We start from the raw sequence: 24,866 nt of genomic DNA on the forward strand, positions 1-24,866 counted from the left end.
CCTTCGGGCTACCGTCGCAGAGGCCGGAAGGACGCTCCATATTGCTTCCGGACCGTCCTTTTGCTTCCCACCTTTCCCCCTTTGCCTCCTCACGCTGTTTCCCCTCCCCCGCTGTCTCTCCCTTCAGTTTTCGTGGGTTTAGGCGAGGCGGAGCCCTGGAGTAAAACCTGGGGTCGGTGTTGTGAGACGCGCCCTTGTGGTTGGGAGTCGGAGTTGTGGGGAGGACTGACTGAGGTAGGCTGAGGCTGAGGCGGACCCGGGAGGCTTTGCTTATGGGAGGCTGGGGCTGTGTGTGGAAAGTTGGCGGGAGAGGAGCGAGGCGGGCTCGGGCTCGGGCCGGGATGGAGCGGGGCGGGCCGGCTCGAGGCGGTGGCTGCGAGTGGGCGTGAGGCGGTGAGTGGGTGAGGTGTGGGAAGGCGGCCGGAGGCTGCTGCGGTCTTCCGTGGCCCAGGCGGCCGAGACCCTGGTGCGCGTTCTTCGGAGCGTGACTGTTGGGTGGTCGCCATTGCTTCAAGCTTTTGCTCTGCTCACGTGGGAAAGACCGACCTCTCCTCTCTTTTTCCGTCTTTGCTGGTCGTAGACTCCCGGGCCTGGTGCAGCCGAGACCCCCTCCCTTATGCAGCTGCCCTCTCACATGGTCCTAGGAGTTGTGGAAAGCCAAGTGCCATAAGCAAAAGGAGGAATACACAACCCCGGCTGAAATTAGTTCATTACGGATCAATAGTGTCCAGGTGGACGGGGTACTTCGGACGAGACGCCGTGTAGAGACCAAGTTAATTAAGAAACGAGTTGGCTCACAGAAGTACCTTCCTTTGTAGATAGGTTTCAGAAACATTGTTTTAGGTAGCTCCCTGGTGCATGTTGGTGTTCTCCAAGGTCTCTCAGCTCTAAGGTGTTAGTCAGGGCTTTGGTCTGTGTGAGGAGCTGAGTCTCCCCGGGGAATCACCGGATCACCTTCTGGAGAAGAGGGGAGGGAACAGAGTTTGCAGGATAGGAGGGCCTTTTACTATGCGACAGAAATCGTCTGAGTTGAGGTTAGAGTGGTTTTCGCTTCTTGTTCCTCCTGCCCAGGGCCAAAGCATGTCCTCCCTCCCTGGGTGCATGAGTTTGGCTGCGGCGCCAGTTGCAGCTGACTCTGCAGAGATTGCTGAGCTGCAGCAGGCAGTGGTTGAAGAGCTGGGTATCTCTATGGAGGAACTTCGTCAGTTCATTGATGAAGAACTGGAAAAGATGGACTGTATACAGCAGCGCAAGAAGCAGCTAGCAGAGCTGGAGACGTGGGTACTCCAGAAAGAGTCTGAAGTGGCTTATGTTGATCGGCTGTTTGATGATGCATCCAGGTAAGGACTCAAGGAAGCCGAGGTAAATGTGCATTTGCATCCTCCTTGGAGTGACTGTTGTCGTCATTGTCCTAAGCACTTTGTGCTTTGCCAGGTTGAGTCATATGGGACCTTACACTTCCTCTGAGTTTATAGTGCAGAGTTGCAACAGAACACTTTTCCCCTGTGGGTAGTTGATATGTGATCAGCAGTAGGTAGGTTAAAGGCTTGAATTCCTTTGTCTTCCCCCCTGTAACTGAATTTCCTTTCTAAGATCCCCAGGAAGTGAAGATTGTAGAGTTGCTGTCTTTTCTGTTTTTTCTGACACAGGATCCCAATATCTAGCTCTTGGTGGCCTGAAACTTGTAGAGATCTGCCTACTTGATCCTAAGTGCTGCAATTAAATAATTCTAGCTTATGTTTGTTGAGTTGATTGTAGTTTCATGAATACCTTGAATTTGTTCTGTAGCTCAGAGTGATCTTGATCCATGGATAATCCTGTCGTTTTACATTCTGAGTGCTGAGATTATAATTGTGGGCCCCCATGCATAGTTTATGTTGTATTTGGGATAGCAGTAAGGGCTAGGCAATCTTCTGACAGTTCAGCTACATCCTCAGCCTCTTAACTTGTAATCTTTAATTGTGGAACATTAACATTCCTAATTCCCCCCAGAATATATGTTTCAGATTGCCAATGCAATTTAAAATAATCAGATTGATAATGTTAGTATTGCACTTAGAATACATTTTGGGTTGTTGATAGACTAGTTGAAAACTGACGCAGCTGTTCATTTAATTTTTATTTGTCAATTTATTCATTTTTGATATAAGGTCTCTTTACATATAGCATTGGCTGCCTTAGAACTCACTATATAGACCATACTCACAGAATGGTCTGGACTCACAGAGACCCATCTTCCTTTGTCTCTCCAGTGGTGAGATTAAAGGGATGCTTCACAACAACAGGCAAAATGTAGTTGCTATTTAAAGCTGTCTTCTTAGTTCCCAAAGCCACATCGATAATAAGTATCAGATATTATGACTTTTGTAGCAGCAGGTGGAAAATTGAACTCTAGCAAATTGTTTCATGGAATAATTAAATGGAAACAAACATTATTCTGTGGAAAAAGTATTCTAAATAGGTACTTTGGAATATGTAGATTTCCTGTTATGCATTATGTGTTTGTGTGTGTGTATGTGTTTTATTTTTTGTTGGCTTTGTTTTTTTTTTTTTTTTTTGAGACAGGGTTTCTCTGTAACTCTGGCTGTCCTGGAACTACCTCTGTTCACCAAACTGGCCTCAAATTTAGAGATCTGCTTGCCTCTGCCTCCCTAGTGCTGGACTCTGTTTTTGTTGTTTCTAAAGGTTTCTTACTCTATAGGCCATGTTCGTTATGTGACCAAAGTGACCTCAAACCTGAGTCTTGCTGCCTCAGGCTAAGTACTAGGATTACATGTATGAGCTCATAGGCTAGGTATTGCATAAATGTATATAAATTCTAATACTCTTATGCTGTACTTTCTCCATTGGCTTTGATCTTTTCTACATGTGTTCCAATATTAGGGAAGTGACTAATTGTGAGTCTTTGGTGAAGGATTTCTACTCTAAGTTGGGACTACAGTATCATGACAGTAGCTCTGAGGATGAAGCTTCCCAGCCTACAGAGATAATTGAGATTCCTGATGAAGATGATGACGTCCTCAGTATTGATTCAGGTAAATGATGAAGCTTTGGTTAGAAAAATCTTACAATGGAAGCTGAAGTACTGGAAGATAAGTAGGTAGAAGATAAAGAATCATTGTCATTAATTCAATATGCCAAATTGCCTGACTTACTACAACAAAAAGCAAGTATTATTAGCATCGTAAGTGTTTCCTATATTCTGATTGCTTCCTTTTCCCATTTCAGATAAGGTATACTTATTTTCTGTCTCCCTCCCCCCACCCCACCCCCACATGTTTATGTGTAGTTTGCCTATGTCTTAGTTCCTTTTTCAGTTGCTGTGATAAAATAATCTGATAGAATCAACTGAAGGTTAAGGGGTCTTATTCTGGTTTATAGTTTCAGATCATATCCATGATGGTGGGGGAGTTCACAGTGGCAGAAACATCTAGTCACATTGTTCTGCAACCTGGAAACAGAGGGAATGTCTCCTCCTGCTGCTCCTTCAGTAGCTCTCTTTATTTGTCTATTTATGAAGTCTATGGAATGGTACCACTCCAAGTGGGCAGGTCCATCCACCTCTACATAATTAAATTAATTCCTCATTGGCTTGCACAGACTTTCATTTCCTAAGTAATTTTAAATTCTGTCAAGTTGATATTAATGGTCACAGTGTATGTGCACATACCCATGTTTGGGAGTAGATGATTATGGGTGGGTATACATATATGTAGAATTAAAAGGTTTACATCAAGTTTATTGCTTGATCACTCCTTACTTTATTACAGAAGCAGGGTCTCACTCAATCAAGAGTTTGCCAATTCTAGCATGTGTAGATAGCCAACTCATAGTGAGTTTCTGCCTTATGAGTGCTAGGATTACAGGTTTGGGTTCTGAGGATCGAGACTCCAGGACTTGGGAATTATATGGCAAACACTATCTACTGGTTATCTCTCTCGTACTTTTATTTTGCAGTAGGATTTCACAGTATCTGGCTGGCTCAGGACTCTGCTTAGGCCAGTAAAATAGGCTTTAGCATAATTTGTCAGGCCAACTTTGACACTGTGTTTGGTAATTCATGTGCTTATGTTGTGCCGACTATGTTCTCTTCCATACAAGGATTTGTGATCTGACAGATGATATCTCTGTTATGTGAAATTTCATTCTGTATTTGAATTTGAGGTACTTATTGTCTTTGATCACCAATCCCTCCATTTACTGGGAAAATGTTGTGATTTCATTTTTCTTTAGAATCACATACTTCTCCACTTACATATGTATACTGGCTTGTCATCCATTCACTTGTTGATGAGTGATTTTTGAGACATCTCATGAAGTCCAGGTTAACCTCAGACTCACTATGTAGCCATAGCAGGCCTTCCCCAAGGTGATTATTTTAGACATATGCTACCATGTCTCACCCCTTTTTGCTGTTTGGAGTTTTGTTTTTATATTTGTGTATTTTTAGATACTGTTATAGGCCAGGCTGGCCTCAAACTCACAACATGATAGAGAATTATTTTCAGCTCCTGGTCCTTCTACATCTACCTCCAGCTCCCAAGTGCCAAGATCATAGGTGTCAATCTTACAATTTTTTACCTATCCTTGATAGTTCCATGCATATATAAAAACGTATTTTGATCATGTACACCAACTCCCCATACTATCTGGAATCTTTCATCTTCCCAATTATCTGTCTCCTTCCTTCTTTCATGTATTGTTTTGTTTTGTTTTTTTCTAATCCACTGAGTTTAATTTGGGTGTGGGGTTCTTTGGGCAACTTACCAGTGGCTAGATCCCTGAAGAAAAATTGCTCTCCCTACTCCAGCAACCTTTAACTGCCAATAGTTTCTCAGGGAGTAGTTTGGTTTGGTGTCCCTCCCCCATTCTTGCTGGAATGTTGACTAACTTGTTCTTATACAGGTCTTTTTTTTTTTTTTTTTTTTGTTTTTCAAGATAGGGTTTCTCTTTATAGCCCAGGCTGTCCTGGAACTCATTCTGTAGACCAGGCTGGCCTTGAACTCAGAAATCTGCCTGCCTCTGCTTCCCAAGTGCTGGGATTAAAGGCGCGTGCCACCACCGCCCGGTGGGTCTTTTGTAATTCAAGTGAGCCTAGAATTCAATGTGTAGGTAAAGATGACTAAATACCTTATTTTTCTGCCTCTATTGAAGCTGAGGTTACAAGTGGGTGCCATAGCATCTGGCTTTTGTAGATTTATAAATGGCAGTAAATACACAAGAAGATTCTCAGCATTACTCATAATGGGTCAACGTGTAAATCAAAATCACTTGAACTGTAATGCATACCTGTAAAAGCAACACTCAGGGATAGAGTTCTTTTGTTTTTATTTTCCAAATAGAGTTTCTCTGCATAGCCCTAGCTGTCTTGGAACTTGCTCTGTAGACCAGGCTGGCCTTGAAGGCAGAGATCCACCTGGCTTGACCTCCTGAGTGCTGGGACTAAAGGAGTCCACCTCCACCAACTTGCTAAAACAGCACTCAGGAAGTGACACATTAAAGATTGTAGAGTTATACCACCTTCTACTTACATAGTAAATGCCAGGCCAGACTGGGCTATGTGAAAACACTACCAAAAAAACAAAAAAAGAATACAAATGTTTATTTTACCATTATTCATGACATCTAAAAAGTAGAAACAGATGAGGAAAGAAATGGAAAAACCAAATATATGGCATCTGCCTACAGTGGGTTACAGTTCAGCTGTAAAACTGTACTGATTTGTGCTACCAGTCATGTGTAGATCCCAAATTATGTGACTCATTTATATAAGATGTCCAAAACAAGCAAATCCATAGAGACAGATAGTAGATTTCTGGTTGCCTAGGTTTAGGGAAGTCGGGGAAAGTTGCTGGGTAATGAACATGGAGTTTGTTTTTGGACTGATGAAAATGTTCTGAAAGTAAGTGTACCATGATAGTTTCACGGTCTAATCAGTGGATTACAGTTAACTGAACTACATACACATGGATTGTACCTTAATAAGAGCTTTTAAGAATAAGTGGATTTTAGATTTCCTTAGATAAAATAACCACACTCCGTGTGCACTAAATAGCAAGGTGTTTATAAAGTGGGCAGTGTTAGATGTGGAGTGTCTCTGTAATCACTGATAACTTTGTTGCACAGTGCTTCTGGAAAATAAGCATTTGCTCAAGTTCATTAGCCTCGGTTCATTTTGAAGTTGTATGAATAATTAAATTATTGTTACAAAATTTCAAATAGATAACAATTACCTTAAGTGTGATAAACTACCACCTGTCTGAGTACTTATCCAGAGGTAAATATTGGTAGGCATTTGCTGTTTTTATCTTCAGACCCCTTTAATAACCCTTTTAGTACCTTCCTTTTCTAGTACTGGGAATTGAACCTAGGAACTCATATATGTTACCAATAAATGTGCCCCCACCAACTTTTTACTTATTTGTTTGGTTTGGGGGTTTTAAGATTGTCTTTCCTCGACGGGCAGTGGTGGCGCACACCTTTACTCCTAGCACTTGGGAGGCAGAGGCAGGTGGATTTCTGAGTTCAAGGCCAGCCTGGTCTTCAAAGTGAGTTCCAGGACAGCCAGGACTACACAGAGAAACTCTGTCTCGAAAAACAAACAAACAAACAAAAGATTGTTTTTCCTCTTTAATGATTTATTTTTATTATTTTTTTAATGTGTTAAAAACGTATCTGTCTGTGTGGGGGAGTGTTCATGTGAGTATAACTGGTCTTAGAAGAGGGCACCAGATCCACTGAGGTGTAGTGACAAGTGGTTGTGAGCTGCCAATATGGGTACTAGAAACCAAACCCAGATCCTCTGCAATAGAATTACTCCGTCTGAACCTCTGATCCTTGACTTGAGTCCCTGGTTTTTATATTTTGACTTTTATGCTTGGCTTTCAGCTTAATTTTAAACCAGGCTAACCTTAATATACCATGTTCCTCTTTCCCTACTTTGTTTTTTATTTTGAGACAGGGTCTACATTGCCCAGGCTAGCCTACTTCTTGTTCTTTAGATATAACATGTACCGAGCAGTGGTGGCGCAGGCCTTTAATCCCAGCACTTGGGAGGCAGAGGCAGGCGGATTTCTGAGTTCAAGGCCAGCCTGGTCTACAGAGTGAGTTCCAGGACAGTCAGGACTACAGAGAAACCCTGTCTCGAAAAACCTTAAAAAAAAAAAAGATATAGCATGTCTTGAAGGTGCCATGTTCCTGCCTCAGTCTCTCAGGTAGCTGGGTTGATAGGCTCTGCCTTCCTTCAATGAAGTTCTTTTCTTCCATAGGCGATGCTGGGAGCAGAACCCCAAAAGACCAGAAGGTGAGTTGGGTTGGATATAGGAAGTTAAGAATCCTGAAATTGGGCTGGAGGGAGAGCATGCTGCTCTTCTGGAGGATTTGAGTTCAGTTCCAGCACCCACGGTGAGAGGCTTTCAGCTGCCTGTAACTCCAAGGGATCCTGTGCCCTCTTGGATTCTGGAGGTACCTACATACAAATTGGCATTCACTTACATGGGTAAACAGAAATAAGACATAATTAAAGCCAGGCCTGGTGGCACACACCTTGAATCCTAGCACTGGGGAAGGAGAGGCAAGTGAATTTCTGTGAGTTCAAGGCCAGCCTGTTGTATATGGTAAATTCTAGGATGTCCACGGCTATGTGGAGAGACCTTGTCTCAAAAAACCAAAATAATAACAACAACTAGAAATAATAAGTCTAGCTGAGCATGGTAGTACACACCTGTAATCTCAGCACTGAGAAGCAAGGGCCAGGTGGGTCTCAATGAATTTGAGGCCAGCCTGAGTTACACAGGGAATTCTAGACTAGTAAGACCTACAAGTGAAACTGTCTCAAAAACCTTAATAATAATAATAATAATAATAATAATAATAATAAATATATGACTAGAATGGTAGTTCTGTGTTTAAAAGCACTCACTGCTCTTAAAAAGGACCTGGGTTCAGTTTTCAGCACTCACATGATGACTCATAATCTTCTATAAGTTCAGTTCAGAGGATCTAATGTCCTGACTTCATTAGACACATACTTATACACATACATACAGGTAAAACAAATAAGTCTAAAACTTTTTTTTTTAATTCAGTTACTTGTTGTATGTATATATGTATGAATGAGTTTGATGGGCTATCAATGTTGGTCATTTGATACAGTGCTTACCTAGCATTCAGGAATCTTTGGGCTTAGTTCACCAGCAGTTTTCTGGTGATGCATGCCTGTTATCCTAGAACTCTGAAGAGCTGGAGGCAGAAAGATCAGAAGTTCAGGTTCATCCTCAGCTACATATGTTTGAAGGCCTGGAATACGGATGACCCTGTCTTTATTTAAAAAGGAAAAGAAAAAAAAAAAAGCATTTCTGGAAAAATGGCTCCTTGGTTAAGAGAAGCACTGGCTGGCTGATCTTCCAGGGAACCAGATTCAGTTCCCAGCACCCACATGGCAGCTCACAACTCTGTGACTCAAGTTTCAGGGTATCCAACATCTTCATGCAGACATACATCCAGATGAACATCAATGCATATATAATGAAGAAGCTTTTTAAAGTAGTAATGAATTTTGGCTTAAGCATACATTCAGTTTAGTTTGAATGTATTCACCATGTAATAAGCCCCATTCATTACAGTCATCTTGTAAATACTGTGAGAATGCAGAAAATTGAGAAGTTGCCTCTGGCCTTCAAATACAATTGAATCTATTTTAATTATTGAAGACAGGTTCTTCACAGGCAGTGTTCTTTGTCGTGTTTGTTGTTGATTTGATTTGATTTTTTACTTTTTTGCAGCAGGGGTCTATATGCATGTTAGACAAGGGCTGTCTCACTGAGTCCTTGTTATATCTTCTCAAGTTGTGTCTAACTCATAATACTGAGTTTTTTTCCTTTCTTCTTTTTTCCTACAGCTTCGTGAAGCTATGGCTGCCTTAAGAAAATCAGCTCAAGACGTCCAGAAGTTCATGGATGCTGTCAACAAGAAAAGCAGTTCTCATGATCTACATAAAGGTTAGTGTCAAGGAGTACCTGCATAGACGAGAGGTGAGTTCTCTCTAGAATGTAACTGAGAGTCCGCTTTGCATCTCATGCTGTTTGACTTGTCAGTCTCTTTTTTTTTTGGTTTTTTTGTTTTTTTGTTTTTGTTTTTTCGAGACAGGGTTTCTCTGTGTAGCCCTGGCTGTCCTGGAACTCACTCTGTAGACCAGGCTGGCCTCGAACTCAGAAATCCACCTGCCTCTGCCTCCCAAGTGCTAGGATTAAAGGCATGTACCCACCCCCCCTGCCCCCCCCACCCCACCCCACCCCCGGCTGTCAGTCTCTTTTCTAACATTAGTTTTATGCCCACAGTCAGTCTGAGGGTGATTGATCGATGTGGTGGCTCAGGCTGTTAACTGTTGTTACTGTTAATAAGGAGTTGGTGATAGGCTGTGGCATAGGCTGGTGGAGTATGCCAAAGGAGTTAGAAGTGGGGATGCTCTGTTAGTATTTCTCCTGTTAGCATAAACAGTCGGTTGTCTTGTGTTTTTGCCTCTGACCAAGAGTTTAGCAAAAGTGGCTAATGGTCACAGAATATCTCGGTTTCCTCTGTTTCTACACCACCCTCTGTTTTTGAGATAGTATCTTTTGTGTCCCAGGCTGGCCTTGAATTTTCTGTGTTGCTGAGGATGACCTTAAACTTCGATCCTCCTGCCTTTCCTATCTGAGTACTTGAGATTACAGGCATGAGCTACTATGCCAGGTGTGTGCAGGGGAGAGGTCCAAATCCAGGGCTTCGTGCATGCTAGGCAAGCAGTCTACCAGCTGAGCTACAGCCCCGTCCTGCCTTACTGCTCTCTTGACCTTACCTTTCTCCATCCAGCCTCTCACATCACTCTTAATAACAACTCTGTGTTCAGGAACCTTGGGTCAGGTGTCTGGAGAACTGAGCAAAGATGGGGACCTGATAGTCAGCATGCGGATTCTGGGCAAGAAGAGGACTAAGACGTGGCACAAAGGCACCCTTATTGCCATCCAGACTGTGGGTATGTATGTTGAGGCTGGAGGAAGGACTAAGCAAAGGTAGCCTGTAGGGGCCTCCATTGCTGACTGTTTTTGCCAAGCCTTTCCTTTTGTCTGCTATGTTGCACCCAGGACTTGACATAGGAAGTAACAGTTTTTTGTTTCTTTTTAAAAATTTTGTTTGTTTGTCTTTTCTTTTATACAGGGCTAGGAAAGAAATACAAGGTGAAATTTGACAACAAAGGAAAGAGTCTGCTGTCTGGGAACCATATTGCCTATGATTACCACCCTCCCGCTGACAAGCTGTTTGTGGGCAGTCGAGTGGTGGCCAAATACAAAGATGGAAATCAGGTCTGGCTTTATGCTGGCATTGTAGCTGAGACCCCTAACGTCAAGAACAAGCTCAGGTACCTGAACAGGGATTGTAGACTGTAGGGGAATAGGGGGCCCATTTCTTATACTGTGGTCAGAATTGTGGTCAGAATTTCACTGTTAGCTTTTATTTCCTTAGTCCCTTCCTTACGATCAGAAACCATTTCCCCCTCTCTCTCTCTCTCTCTCTCTCTCTCTCTCTCTCTCTCTCTCTCTCTCTTGTCATTTGTGTGTTTGTGTGCATACTTTTTTATTTTAGATATCTCTGTATCTTGCTCAGACTGCCATCACACATCTTTTGTTTTTCTTTTCAACAGGTTAAAGTATCAAACTGTAATTTATTTATGCTACTTTATGTGTATGGATGTGTTATTTGTATGTATGTATGTACATCACATATATGCCTGAAGCCTGCAGGAACTAAAGGAGGATGTTGTATTCCCCTGGCACTGTAATTACAGATGGTTGGGAGCCATTATGTGGGTGGTGGGAACTGAATTTAAGTCCTGGATGCAATTATAGTATTCTTAACTCCTGAGCCATGTCTCCAACCCTACTATGACACTTACGTATCCTAGATTGTTTTCAAACTCACAAACCACCTGTCTCTGTCTCTTGAGTGCTGAGATTGGAGAAATGTCTCATATGCAACCTTGACTGGCCTGAAATTCACTATGTTGACGGGTTGGTGTGAAAATTACAAAAATCCTCCTGCCTCTACCTTCTGAGTGCTGAGATTAAAGGTGTGTACCTCCATGCCTGGAAGAAAGAATAATTTTCAGAAAAGAGGCTTTTTAGTATAAGGGAAAATAAAAGGAGACTGGACCGGTCTCTGTTTCAGAGAATGAAAAGAATAATAAAGTACCCTGTGATAAAACATTTTCTATAACCTTCATGTCTCTTTCCTTTTCCTGCAGATTTTTAATTTTTTTTGATGATGGCTATGCTTCCTATGTCACTCAATCAGAGCTGTATCCTATTTGCCGACCACGTAAGTGTCCCTGCACACTTGCTCAGCTCTAATTTCCTACTCCGCTTTGTCTGTCTTAAGGTGGTAAATTAAAAGGCTTGACTTATCTTTTGGTGTTCCAATTTGTTTAGAGACAGCATTATTGCCTAAGTTTGTAGCCAGAATGAACCCTTAAAGATTCTGACTGACTGTATCAACTTACAGATGTGCTTTGATTTCATTTCTAAGGAACTTAGGTTTGAAGAGGTCTGCTCTCATGTTTTACATTTCTGTTTGTATTATCTACATAATGCTTCCTATAGAAGCCGTGTGTGTGTGTGTGTGTGTGTGTGTGTGTGTGTGTGTGTACACGTACGTACGTACAGATGTGTGTGCAGCCATGCACACATATACCAATTAATATTTTAATTTACTTTATTTGTAGGAGTATTCTGCTTGCATCTATATCTGTGCATTTGAATTTCCTGGGACAGGAGTTGCCATGTAGGTGCTAGGATTTCAGTTGGCATTGGCACTTCAAATGCACATCCCCATGGCTAACTTTTTTATGTATGATCTAAGAACTAAACTCAAATCTCTATGGCTGTAAAGCAGACACATCACCAACTGTGCTGTCTCCTCAGCCTTCATAACTGTTTTTAGTTTACCTTTTCTTGAGACAGGGCTTCTCTATATAGTCTTGGCTATCTTAGAACTGACTATGTAAACCATGCTAGCTTTGAACCTCCAGTGATCCACATGCTTCTACTCACTTATTTTTCATCTGTATGTGTTGTACCTGTGCACTTAACCATTGAGACCAGGTTCGAAGACATCCCATGTCTTCTATCACTCTCTTCCTTATTGCATTGAAGTAGGATCTCTCACTGAGACAGAAATTTACGATTTTGGCTAATGTAGCTGACCAGAGAGCTCCCAATATTTAAATGTATCTACTGGTGGAGTTACAAGCATGCATGGCTTTTTTATATGAGTGTTGAGGATACATACTCAAGTCCACAAACACACTTGCCTAGCAAGAATTCTTACTCACTGAACTATCTCCGTAGATCAATCCACAATTGTTTTTAATGCAGAAAAGTCAATTGCTTATTGTTAACATGGAAATAAAACACATGGCAGAGTCTTTGAGTTTTTAAATTTTATGTTTGCATGTTCACATGTGTTTGGGATTGTATGTAGGCCAAAGTTGATATTAGATGCCTTCCATAATTTCTGTCTTCCTGTTTATTGAGGCAGAGTTATTGGCTAAACCTTGGAGCTTGCCAACTCCAGATAGCTAACTGCAAGCCGCTGGCCAGGTTGCCTTGGGGATATTCTGTTTCTGCTTCCTAAATATTAGGATTATAGACAATCTTCACACTGACTTACCTTTTACAAGTGTTCTCTGAATTTGATTATCATGCTTGCATGGCAAGTGTTTTACTTAACCATGTCTCCTGTAGTTCAAGCTGGCCTTGACTTCTGTGTATAGTCAAGGCTGTTCTTTAACTTCCAGTCTTTTTCCTCTGCTTCCTGTGTGCTGAGATTATTGGTACATGACACCATTCATGACTATATTTTGTGCGTGTGTGTGTGTGTGTGTAAGCCATAAGTTAATGTTGGGTATCATGTTGGGTATCTTTTTTTTTTTTTTTTTTTTTTTTTGGTTTTTCGAGACGGTTTCTCTGTGTAGTTCTGGCTGACCTGTAACTCACTCTGTAGACCAGGCTGGCGTTGAACTCAGAAATCTGCCTGCCTTTGCTTCCCAAGTGCTGGGATTAAAGGCGTGCGCCAGCACCGCCCAGCTGTTGGGTGTCTTTGTCTTCTTACCTTATTTTTCATGTCATGTCTTTAGACAGGGTGGGCTGAAGCTCTGACCAGTTGGTTTGGCTAGTCTGGCTTGCTGTCTTGTGGGTGGGCCATCATTCTTTTTGAATCCTCGCCCCCAAAGAAAAATGCTAAAGTTGCAGATGTGTGTCATGACACCCGGCCTATGTCAGTGCTGGGTGTCTGAGTTAGGCTGGAGGATGGCTCAGCAGTTAAGAGTACTTTATGCTCTTGCAGAAGACCCAAGGTCAGTTTCTAGCACTCATATTTGGCAGCTCGCAGCTTTCGGTAACTCCAATTCCAGGGTACACTGTGTGATCTTCTGACTTCTTTTGAAGGACTACACATAAATGATGTACGGAAATATGCAGGCAAAACACCTAAAAATTTAAAAAATCTTAATTAAAAATCTTTAAAAAAAAACAACAATGAGGGGAGTGAAAAAAGAAACAATAGTCTGTGGTGTAGCTCAGTGGTGGACAGCTCTTACTTGGCATGTGGATTACCAACATTGATAAGGAAAAGAAGCAAGGCCGGGCGTTGGTGGCGCATACCTTTGATCCCAGCACTCAGTAGACAGAGGCAAGGGGATCTCTGGAGGCTAGATTGGTCTCCAGAGCAAGTTCCAGGACAGCCAGGGCTGCCCAGGAAAACTGTCTCAAAAAAACAAACAAACAAAAAAAAACAAAACAAAAAAGAAGGAAGGAAGGAAGGAACAAAGAGGAAAGGACTAATTGTTTCATAATAGTTATTGCATCCACTGTTAAGTAAGATTCTTCATAAAGTGAAATGTCCATTTTCTTTTACATGAATTGCTTAGGTTTATGTGTGACTTGATTTACTATTTAATTTGTATATGCATTTGCACATTAGTCTCTGTACTTAAGATGGTCTTGGTTTTGCTTCCCTTGGGGTTATGAATTTATTTCTTTTCTCTTTGAATTTTGAAAGTGCCAACTGTTCTTCCCTTTCAAGATATGTCCTTCCTGTCCTCTGCTCTGCCTCTTTCCTTTGGACAGTGAAAAAGACTTGGGAGGACATAGAAGACAGCTCCTGCCGAGACTTCATAGAGGAATATATCACTGCCTATCCAAACCGCCCAATGGTACTTCTCAAGAGTGGCCAGCTTATCAAGACTGAGTGGGAAGGCACATGGTGGAAGTCTCGAGTTGAAGAGGTGGATGGCAGCCTTGTCAGGATACTCTTTCTGGTAATGTTCTTCTAAAGAATGATTTCTGGTAATATTAGGGGGCAGGTGCCAGTGAAATGGTTAATTGAGTAAAGACACTTGCTGCCAAGCCTGATTATAAGAGATGACACATGGTATATATTCTCCACAAGAGACAGGATTGAGCCTGCTTTTCTCCCTCCCTCCCTTTGCCCCTGCCTCCCAGGATGACAAAAGATGTGAGTGGATCTATCGAGGCTCTACACGCCTGGAACCTATGTTCAGTATGAAGACATCCTCAGCTTCTGCAATGGAGAAGAAACAAGGGGGACAACTCAGAACCCGTCCTAATATGGGTATGTCCTAAAAGATACCTAGGAAAGGGAAGAGACAGGGTAGACTAACACAGAAAGTTATGTATGGCAGCTGTCCTTTTATTTACCAGAGCAACACCACTAACTCACTGGATAGAGATGTGTATCTAAAATATTTCCATTAGTGTTGATGGCTTTGTGGAGCTGACTCTGCTGTATTTTTTATTTATTCTAAATATCCACATATAGCCAGACATGTTGGTACATACATGTTTGGTTTTATGTTTTTGGTGTTTGTTTGTTTGTTTGTTTGTTTGTTTTTGGTTCTTTGAGACAGGGTTTCTCTGTGTAGCCCTGGTTGTCCCAGAACTCACTCTGTAGACCAGGTTAGCCTTGAACTCAGAAATCCGCCCGCCTCTGCCTCCCAAGTGCTGGGATTAAAGGCGTGCACCACCACTGCCTGGCTAGTACACACATGTAATCAGTTCCAGCACTTGGAAGACAGAAGTAGGAATATTTGGAATTCAAGACTGTCACTTGGCTAGTTAGTGAGTTTGAGACCAGTCAAGATTACATGTGACCATGCCCAAAAACAACAAAAGTCTTTCCAAAATCAGTGTTTACTAATATACCCCCTTATTGGTATAAGTAGTTAAAAAAAAAAAAAAAAGAAAGGTTAGCACTTAGAAAATGTGTCATTTGCCACTTTTGTGTATGAATACAGGCATACACATGCCAAAGTGCTTGTGTAGTCAGAAGATTGTCTCAGCCTTAGAATTAATCTTCCTTGTTTGAACCATTGCTGCATGTGTAAGGCTAGCTGCCCTGCATCGGAGAGTCTCTGTTCTCCCTCCTATTTCCCTACAAAAGCACTGGCATTGCAGATACATGCTGCTGTGCCTGGCTTTACATAGGTTTTGTGGTTTGAATTCAGGTCCTTATGCTTGTGTCACTGAGCCTTCTTCATATTACGTTTGCTAAGTTCTTCTTGTTCTCATTTAGATTGGGATTTTTTTGTTTTTGTTTTTGTTGTTTTTTGAGACAAGGTTTCTCTGCTTATTTCTGGCTGGCCTCGAACTCACTCTGTCTAGGCTGGCTTTGAACTTCACAGAAATCCACCTACTTTACATTCCAAGTGCTGGAACTAATGGTGTACACTACCACTGCCTGGCCATTTCCTGAATGTATATTACATTAGTTAATAAGGTATATGCATAAGAATATCTGGCACAGCTGTCATCCTCTCAGCAGTCAGCTTTGTTTGTTTTTCCTGTAGGTGCTGTGAGGAGCAAAGGTCCTGTTGTTCAGTACACACAGGATCTGACCAGTACTGGAATCCAGTTTAAACCCATGGAACCCCTACAGCCTATAGCTCCACCTGCCCCACTTCCTATACCTCCTCTTTCCCCCCAAGCAGGTGACACCGAGTGAGTGTTCGTTACTTCCAGTTATTATTGTTGTTTTTTTTTTTACCACTCATACCTTCTTAATCCTTACTATATGTGGTCTCTTCTCAATCCTCCTAGAACCTTAGAAAGCCAGCTTGCTCAATCACGGAAGCAAGTAGCTAAAAAGAGCACATCATTCCGACCAGGATCTGTGGGTTCTGGCCATTCCTCCCCTACTTCATCCACACTCAGTGAAAATGTGCCTGCTGGGAAACTTGGTATAAACCAGACATACAGGTAAGAAAACCTCAGACACTGGGCAGCTTAACAACATGGACTCCAAGGGCCTTTACTTAAAGTTATGTTGGTGAGAAACTTGGACTTGAAAAGGCAGCTTCTGAGTTTTCTCTCCACCTGAAAGAAGGAGGAGAAGGGAGAAGAAGGAAGGGAGAAAGAAGGATAGTTAAATATTGGTAATATTCTTATTGGTAATAGGAAAAGCTAAATTAGAAATTCTATATCTAAGAAACACACTGTTACCAGAAAGTCATTTGCCAAAACTTCTTGAACATCATCATTGCTTCAACAGAAAGGAGACACCATCAAGCCTTTTCCTTGACTCTTAGATAGCAAGGATGTTTAGAACCTTTGGTAGAACACTTCCATAACATAAGGCATGCATTAGGGAAAAGTACCCTGTTGAACTAGAGAGGCAATCTGTCTGAAGAGTCAGCAGAGAGTGTATTGTTCAGGCTTGTTTGGTAAGGCAAAGGATCTGACAGTATTCTTGAGCATTCAGAGTACAGTTGGCTGGGTATATTGGCACACACCTGTAATCCCAGTTCTTGGGAGGACAGAGCAGAGGATTGGCAGCTGCAGAGTAATCTAGGTTACATGAAACCTTGTCTCAAACAACAAAACAAAAAAACTATAGGAAAAATGAGAGAAATGGCTTGGCCAGGTGGAGAGAAAACTGCATAGCAGTTTCCTTCTGATCTAATATCTTGGTTTTCATTTGCAGATCACCTTTGACCTCAGTAACATCTACCCCAGCACCTGCAGCCCCTCCAGGGCCTCCAGCCCCTCCAGGGCCTCTAGCTCCTCCAGCCTTCCATGGCATGTTAGAGCGGGCACCAGCTGAGCCCTCCTACCGTGCCCCCATGGAGAAGCTTTTCTATTTACCTCATGTCTGCAGTTACACTTGTTTGTCCCGGATCAGACCCATAAGGAACGAACAGTATCGGGGCAAGAACCCTCTATTGGTTCCACTATTATATGACTTCCGGAGGATGACAGCACGGCGCAGAGTTAACCGAAAGATGGGCTTTCATGTAATCTACAAAACACCCTGTGGTCTCTGCCTTCGGACAATGCAGGAGATAGAGCGCTACCTTTTTGAGACTGGCTGTGACTTCCTATTCCTGGAGATGTTCTGTTTGGATCCATATGTTCTTGTTGACAGAAAGTTTCAACCCTTTAAGCCTTTTTACTATATTTTGGACATAACCTATGGCAAGGAAGATGTTCCCCTGTCCTGTGTTAATGAGATTGACACAACTCCCCCACCCCAGGTGGCCTACAGCAAGGAACGCATTCCTGGCAAGGGTGTTTTCATTAACACAGGCCCTGAATTTCTGGTTGGCTGTGACTGCAAGGATGGGTGTCGGGATAAGTGAGTTGGTGGGGTGTGCAGGCATTGCTGTCTCTGCCTTCAGGTTTATTACAGTTGCTTTTTGTTTGTTTTATTTTTTTATTTATATTGATTTTTCTATCTTCCTTTCCCTCTTCTTTAGGCTAGAATTGTGCTAAGGCCACTATGAAATACAGATACAGAAACTTGAGTGCAGCCGGGCGGTGGTGGGGCACGCCTTTAATCCTGGCACTTGGGAGGCAGAGGCAGGCGGATTTCTGAGTTCGAGAGTTCAAGGCTAGCCTGGTCTACAGAGTGAGCTCCAGGACAGCCAGGGCTACACAGAGAAACCCTGTCTCGAAAAACCAAAAAAAAAAAAAAAAAAAAAAAAAAAGAAAGAAACTGAGTGCAATGGCATGTACCTATAATTTCAAAATTTGAAATTCAGCATTGCCGCAGTTCTTCTTGAACGCAGTGAGATCTTATTGAAAAGAGAAAAAGAGAAAACATGAGATAGAGCGACCAGGGTCTGATAGTCTTATACAGCCCCATGAGTATCCCTGGGAGTGTGTGGCTTTTGTTCAGTTCCTATCCCCACTTGGTGTTTCTTTCTCCCCTTTTCTTAAACGTCTATCCTTGTGTTCACCACTTAGATTCTTGTCTACTCTCACTGTATGTTACTCATGCTTTTCTCACTACCTTATCTCCATCCTTTGTTGTTAGCTGATTTTTGCCCTAAGGTAAGGTTTGTTGAGTGCATGAAGGGGTACTGGGAGTCTGGTGACTGAGGGTGAGACCTCAAACCAAGGGTGAGTCCTTGGTTTCGTAACTAAGAACTGCTTAAAAATATGGCATTTAGCTTCACCTTGCCCACAGTGGGCTTGCTTCATGGTCAGCATGGCGCTGGAGGTTAGAGCCTTTCTTGCGAACAAGGTCACTCACTCAACAGGTGCACCTCCTTACCACACGTGGGCACCTTGGGCCTGGCAGAGCCTGGCCTGAGATGAGTGGCTACAGTTAGCAGGTCCTAAGTTGTGGACTCAAATCAGTTTTGATTTAAGAGAGCTCAAGCCAGCCCAGAACTGACTAGCTGAGGATAGCAGTTAACTCCTGATCCTCTCACCTCTGTGTCTCAAATGCTGGATTAAAGATGTGGATCACTGTGTCCAGTTCCCATCCTTAGGAACCTCAGAAACCACAGCTCTAGTCATCCTTTTCTCTCTGCAGATCCAAATGTGCCTGCCATCAGCTAACTATCCAGGCCACAGCCTGTACCCCAGGGGGTCAAATCAACCCTAACTCTGGCTACCAGTACAAAAGACTAGAAGAGTGTCTGCCCACAGGGTAAGTACTCAGTTTGGGGAAGTCCTCAGAGGAGTACATTTCTTATTTCTCTGTTTGTAAGAACCTTTGGAAACCTAACTTGCCTTTGGGAGGCTGAAGCAGGAAGAAGGTTTCAGACACATCTGAACTATAATACCAAAATTCTGTCTCAAAAAATACCTGAGAGTGATTAGAGAGGTTTTAATAATTTTCTTATGCAGAAACCTTAGATGGATGTGATAGCATGTGCTTGAAATCCCAGCACTCAGGAGGCAAGTGTTGAAGGATTGCTTGATTTCTAGGTCAGCTGCGACTGTGCAGCAAGACCTTGTGTAGAAACAAACAGAAGTGAGACTGGTGCTGCTCAGCAGTTAGAGCACTTGGTCTTGCAGAGGACTTGGGTTTGATTCTAGCACCTACATGGTGGCTCACAGCCACCTGTCACTCCAGTTCCAGGAGATCTGGTACACACATGTGCACAGACGTGCGTGTAAGCAAAGCACTCATACACCTAAGAGTAATTTCATAGACATGTGAATGTTCTGATTATGACTTACCCTAGCAAGTGAAATGTATTCAGAGACAGTAGAAAGAATGAATTACAGGGCTTTATTAACCTAAAATGGGAAGTTAGACTCAGGCCCAGTGGTAGTGGTGCAGTCTTACCAGGACTACACAGTGAATGAAACTGTCTTTTTTTTTAAAAAAAAAAAAAAGTTAGAATCAAAATCATGATAAATAGGAAGTAGTTAGGTTTTTAAGTTGCCTTTTAAATTTTTTCCTTTTTTGGGGTGGAGTGTTATATGTCTTAGATCAGAAAAAACATAATTTCAAAGATGTCAAAATCCAATTAGGTAATTTTAAGAGAATATATGAGAAGTAATGGGAGCTAAGCCTTATAGTAGAATGGAAATGGCAGTAGAAATTAAGGAGGATGGGGCTGGGTGTGTAGCCCAACAGAGGGCGTGGTTAATGTGCACCAAGAATGAGGTCATACATGAGAGCTATTGGGTGCATTAGAAAGTACAGCTAGATAGAGAACTTTTGTTTGTTGGTTGAGTTTTTTCTTTGTTGTTGTTGATGTTGTTTTGGTTTTTCGAGACAGTGTTTCTCTGTGTAGCCCTGGATGTCCTGGAACTCACTCTGTAGACCAGGCTAGCCTCGACCTCTCGAACTCAGAAATCCACCTGCCTCTGCCTCCCAAGTGCCGGGATTAAAGGTGTGCGCCACCACCGCCCGGCCTGGTTGATTTTTTTTCAAGCTAGCGTTTCTTTGTGTAGCTCTGGCTTCCTGAAACTCACTTTATAGACCTGAATGCCCTCAATTTCAGAGATCTACCTGCTATGCCTCTTGAGTGCTGGGATTAAAGGTGTGTACCATAATGCACAATTACATATAAAACTTGATAAATGGACTAGAGAGTGGGATGAAAGAAGTAGAATGGAGGTCAGTTCTCAGATGTTTGGCTTAAGGAAACAGCTGGTTACTGATGCTGCATTTAAGTTGGAAAACCAAACAGTGTGAAGCTAAGTGTTGTTTCATCTTGTTTTCAGCCGTGTTAAATTAAGCAGTCCAAATACAAATGTGAAGAAGATGGTAAAATTTCTGGAGCAGGATGCACATGGTGGTGCATATCCTTAAATCAGTATACCCAGAGTAATGCAGACTTCTGTGAGTTTGAGACTAGCCTGTTTAATTTATGTTTAAGAATATTAAAAACAAGCCGGGCGGTGGTGGCGCACGCCTTTAATCCCAGCACTTGGGAGGCAGAGGCAGGCGGATTTCTGAGTTCGAGGCCAGCCTGGTCTACAGAGTGAGTTCCAGGACAGCCAGGACTACACAGAGAAACCCTGTCTCGAAAAACAAAAAAAAAAAAAAAAAGAAAAAAAAAAAAAAAGAATATTAAAAACAAATAGATATAAAGATTTCTGGAGCAAAATTAAGGGTTAGACAAAAAGACTTGGATGTCCCAAGTAGAGAAACAATAAATTTGAATGAGTGCTCAAGGCTAGTCCCTGGGTGCCACATTTAGAATTTGCATCAATATCTGAGACTCAGAAGGACAGGTTGGAAAGAAGAAATATAGTGAGAGTAGAAAATAGTTCAGCAAACTGTACATGGAACTAATAAGCCCAGTCCTTGAGTGTATATAATTAACACAGGGAATGAGAAAAGCACAAATAAGATTGCTTCATTTTCCATAATCAAAGGCTCTACTTTTAAATTGAAAGGTATGCTTAGTCTGGGACTGTAGCTTGGTGGTAGAGCAGTTGCCTGTCACATATGAGACCCTGGGTTCAATTCCCAGCATAATAAATCAAAATAGATTCCTGTTTATAGACATAATTAGAGCCAAGTGGTGATTGTAAACACTCAAAGCACTCTGGATGCAGAAGCAGGTGGATCTTTGTGAGTTCAAACCCAGCCTGATCTACAGAGCAAGTTCCAGGATAGCCAAGGATACACAGAAAAACTTCGTTTTGAAAAGGAGAATCAAAGGTTGTAGGATGTAGCTTAGTAGAATGATTGCCTTAGTGTCCACAGAGTCTTGGGTTCAGGGTTCGAACACCAGCACAACATAATCTGGTTGTGGACATGGAGGCTAGAGGATCAGAAGTTTGAGTCCATCCTCAGCTATGTAGTGATATCAGGCTCAATTTGGGTACATGAGACCCTGTCCCTCCAGTTCCAGGGGTTCCTTCCAGGGTACCTGTACTTGGCTGTGTTTGTGTTGAGTACACACACATACACACACACACACTTTAATAAAAAGAAAAAAATGTGAGTGCAGTGGGTGAAAAATCTATAATCTCAGAATTCAGGAAGCATAGACTGAAGGATCTTTGAAAGTTGAAAGCCATCCTGGTCTACCTAGTGAGTTTCAGGCCTGCCAGAGCTACGTAATGAATCTATTCCTCTCAAAGAGAAACAAACATGACTAGGGGCTGGAGAGGTGGCTCCGTGGTTAAGAGCACTGCCTGCTTCCAGAGGACTGAGGTTAAATTCCCAGTGCTCACATAGCAACATAACTGTAAACTGAATTCCAGGAGATGCAGTACCCTCAAAAGACATACATGCAGGCAAAACACCAATGCACATAAATAAGTGATTTTTTAAAAAGAAAGGGAAACATGATGAGAAAATCTCTGAATGAAGACAAAGTCGTAAAAGGTACTACAGATAAAGTAGACTGTAAAAAATAAGTATTTGAAATGACTTTGTTTTTTCTTATAATTCTAGAAATTTGATGCTAATGGATACTTTATTCAGAATTTTAAGGAAAAAGTTTTACAACCTAGAATTCTGATAGGCTAAGGACATTTTTAAACATTTAGTATCTCAAAGTTTTCATTATTCTTCTGTTCAGAAAGTTTCTAAAAATGTTTACGACAATGAGAGGAAAGTTAATCAGGAAAGCATGTGATCCAGAAAACAGTAGATCCAACCAAAAGGAGAATGAAGGAAATGTCGCCAATGATGGTGAGGTGAGGGGCTCACAGGGTCACATGGCACTTGATGTGGAGACCCAGCAGTGCTGAAGTAGGGCAGATAACTGCTGGGGTGGCTTCCTGGGAAGATGAGTTCATGGGAAACTTAAGAGGAGATTTAGACTGTTGGGAAATTAGGTAATTTGTGTTGAACAAACAGAAAACAAAGCAGAGGACAGTTGACTGGTTATACACCTGTCATCCCAGCAGCAGGTGGCTGAAACTCAGTGTTTAAATGGAATAATGCCGAGTGTTAACTATATGAATGGGTTTTTTTTTTTGTCTCTTTCTCTCTCTCTTTTTTTTTTTAACATGTTTTTGTTTTGTCTTGTTTTTGTTGGCTTGTTTGTTTCTTGTTTTGATTTTGGTGTTTTGAGGTAGAGTTTCTCTGTGTAGCCTTGGCACTTGAACTCAAAGATCTGCCTTCCTAGTGCTGGGAGTAAAGGCATGCATTTCCACTGCCTGACTCCGTTTTACATATTTGAAAAATATTCCCAAGCCAGGTATGACAGCACAGGCTTATACTGTAATCCTAATGCTTAGAGGCTAAAGCAAAACAATGGCAAATTCAAGGCCAGTCCAAGCTACACCACGAAACCTTGTCTCAAAAAACAGCAAGAGTCAGGGATGGTGGTGCATGCCTGTTCATCCAACACTTCATATTATCAGGATCAAGAATACAAAGTCACCTTTTGTCTGTGCAGCTGATCCAAGGACAGGGCAGCCTGTGCTACATGAAAATGAGACCCTGTCCATACTAAAAAAATAAAAATAAAAAAATAGAGAGAGAGAAAGAAAAGAAAAATGTTGAAAGGTTTAGAGTATAGCTTAATGCATGCTTGCCTAGTGTTCATGTAGCAGTAGGCTTGATCCACAGTACTCAATATGTGGTACATACCCGTAAGGCCTGAAATCACACCACATTCTAGAGGAGGAACTGGGAAGAAGAATTAGAAATCCAGGGTCATCCTTAGCTACATAGTGAGTTTGAGGACAGCCTAGTCTATATAAGATCCCACCTCAAATAAAAACAAAAAACAAACGAAATGTAGAAATTTTCAAATCAAAATACAAATTGAAATGCTGCTCATGGCCTTTAATCCTAGCACTCAGGAGACAGACAAAGGCAGGCAGATCTCTGTGAGTTCCAGGACAATCTGGTTTATAGGAAATGTTTGGTTATTGGGTAGTTTGGCGTTTGTTGTCTCTTGTTTCGAGTTAGGGATTGAACCCAAAATCTTGTATCACTGCAATATTTTGGATGAGAATGTTTACCACAGGTTCTGATCTTTACATGTTTGATGGAACTGTCTAGTAAGGATTAGATGTGGCCTTGTTGGAGGAGATATGTCTCTAGGGATGGTGAGCTTTGTGGTGTTAAAAGCCCATGCTATTGCAGTTAGTGTTTTCTCTCTGCCTGTTGTAAGCTCTCAGCTATGCCCCACAACATGATGGTGGTGGATTCACCTGTAAAATATACCCACCCCCCAACTCGATACTTTCTTTTATAGGTTGAGGTGTTTCTTCATAGCAATAGGAAAATTACCACTTAACTACATATCCAGTCCTACAAGAAACAGACTTTTCCTTCTCTCTCTCTTTTTTTTTTGGTTTTTTGAGACAGGGTTTCTCTGTGTAGCCCTGACTGTCCTGGAACTCACTCTGTACACCAGGCTGGCCTCGAACTCAGAAATCCGCCTGCCTCTGCCTCCCAAGTGCTGGGATTAAAGGCTTGTGCCACTACTGCCCGGCCTCCTTCTCTCTTTTTAAAAAAACAGAAAAGGACTTCTTTTTTGAGACAGTTCTCTGTCTATAGCCCAGGCCGTCATTGAAACTTGCCATCTACCTAGCTTGGCCTCCCAAGTGCTAGGATTACAAGCCTCCATCACCATATCTAGCAAAAATGTGTCTGAATAAGTACAAATATATGTCACTCATATATTTAAAACTATTAGTTACCCAATACACATAGATTTCACTCTAAGCCTTGCCTTCAAAAACACTGAACTCTCTATCTAGCCTTCTTCTCTCCCTCTAAAGTTGTTTGAATTATGTTTATATCCATCACTTCTAAGATCCATTTCAATCTTTTTTTTTTTAGCCCATCTCTGGGGCTTTCGTGCAGGAGATGTGTTCTTGGCACCTTCCACTTGCTTTTGTTTGGCTAGCTTTAACCTTGATCTCTCAGTTTCAGTCTCCTGTCTTCAACCTGTCCCTGGGTACTTGAAAAGTAGGCCTTTTCCCCCTGGGGATTTGTTTTGTTTGTTGGACACGATCTCTATTGCTAGGCTAGCTTCCATCTGACTGTATAGCCAATGATGACTTTGAATTCCTGATCCTTCTGTGTTTGCCTCAAATGCTGGAATTATAGGCGTTTACCACACACATAGTATATACTGTTTTTATTCTCATTTC

The 24,866-nt window shown here is 42.0% G+C and overlaps 1 protein-coding gene across 2 annotated transcripts in view; it reads left to right on the plus strand.

Moving 5' to 3' along the window:
- Window positions 1-46: 46 nt before the first annotated feature.
- The window catches only part of Setdb1 (SET domain bifurcated histone lysine methyltransferase 1), a 31,638-nt gene continuing 6,818 nt past the window's right edge, over window positions 47-24,866 (plus strand). The window contains exons 1-14 of one of the 2 annotated variants that reach the window (XM_028789666.1): window positions 47-234; window positions 1,072-1,340; window positions 2,884-3,035; window positions 7,269-7,303; window positions 8,900-8,999; window positions 9,887-10,012; window positions 10,195-10,396; window positions 11,279-11,352; window positions 14,160-14,350; window positions 14,535-14,664; window positions 15,899-16,049; window positions 16,149-16,307; window positions 17,032-17,682; window positions 18,868-18,984. In XM_028789666.1, the coding sequence (XP_028645499.1) occupies window positions 1,081-1,340; window positions 2,884-3,035; window positions 7,269-7,303; window positions 8,900-8,999; window positions 9,887-10,012; window positions 10,195-10,396; window positions 11,279-11,352; window positions 14,160-14,350; window positions 14,535-14,664; window positions 15,899-16,049; window positions 16,149-16,307; window positions 17,032-17,682; window positions 18,868-18,984 (2,348 nt within the window). In that variant the 5' untranslated portion in view covers window positions 47-234; window positions 1,072-1,080. Of the gene's footprint in view, window positions 235-1,071; window positions 1,341-2,883; window positions 3,036-7,268; window positions 7,304-8,899; window positions 9,000-9,886; window positions 10,013-10,194; window positions 10,397-11,278; window positions 11,353-14,159; window positions 14,351-14,534; window positions 14,665-15,898; window positions 16,050-16,148; window positions 16,308-17,031; window positions 17,683-18,867; window positions 18,985-24,866 lie in introns of those variants that run through there. The other variant, XM_028789667.1, reaches the window with a different exon arrangement.

The sequence above is a fragment of the Grammomys surdaster genome, unplaced genomic scaffold, assembly GCF_004785775.1.
Source record: "Grammomys surdaster isolate TR1022 unplaced genomic scaffold, NIH_TR_1.0 125849, whole genome shotgun sequence".
In the NCBI taxonomy this organism is placed as follows: domain Eukaryota; kingdom Metazoa; phylum Chordata; class Mammalia; order Rodentia; family Muridae; genus Grammomys; species Grammomys surdaster.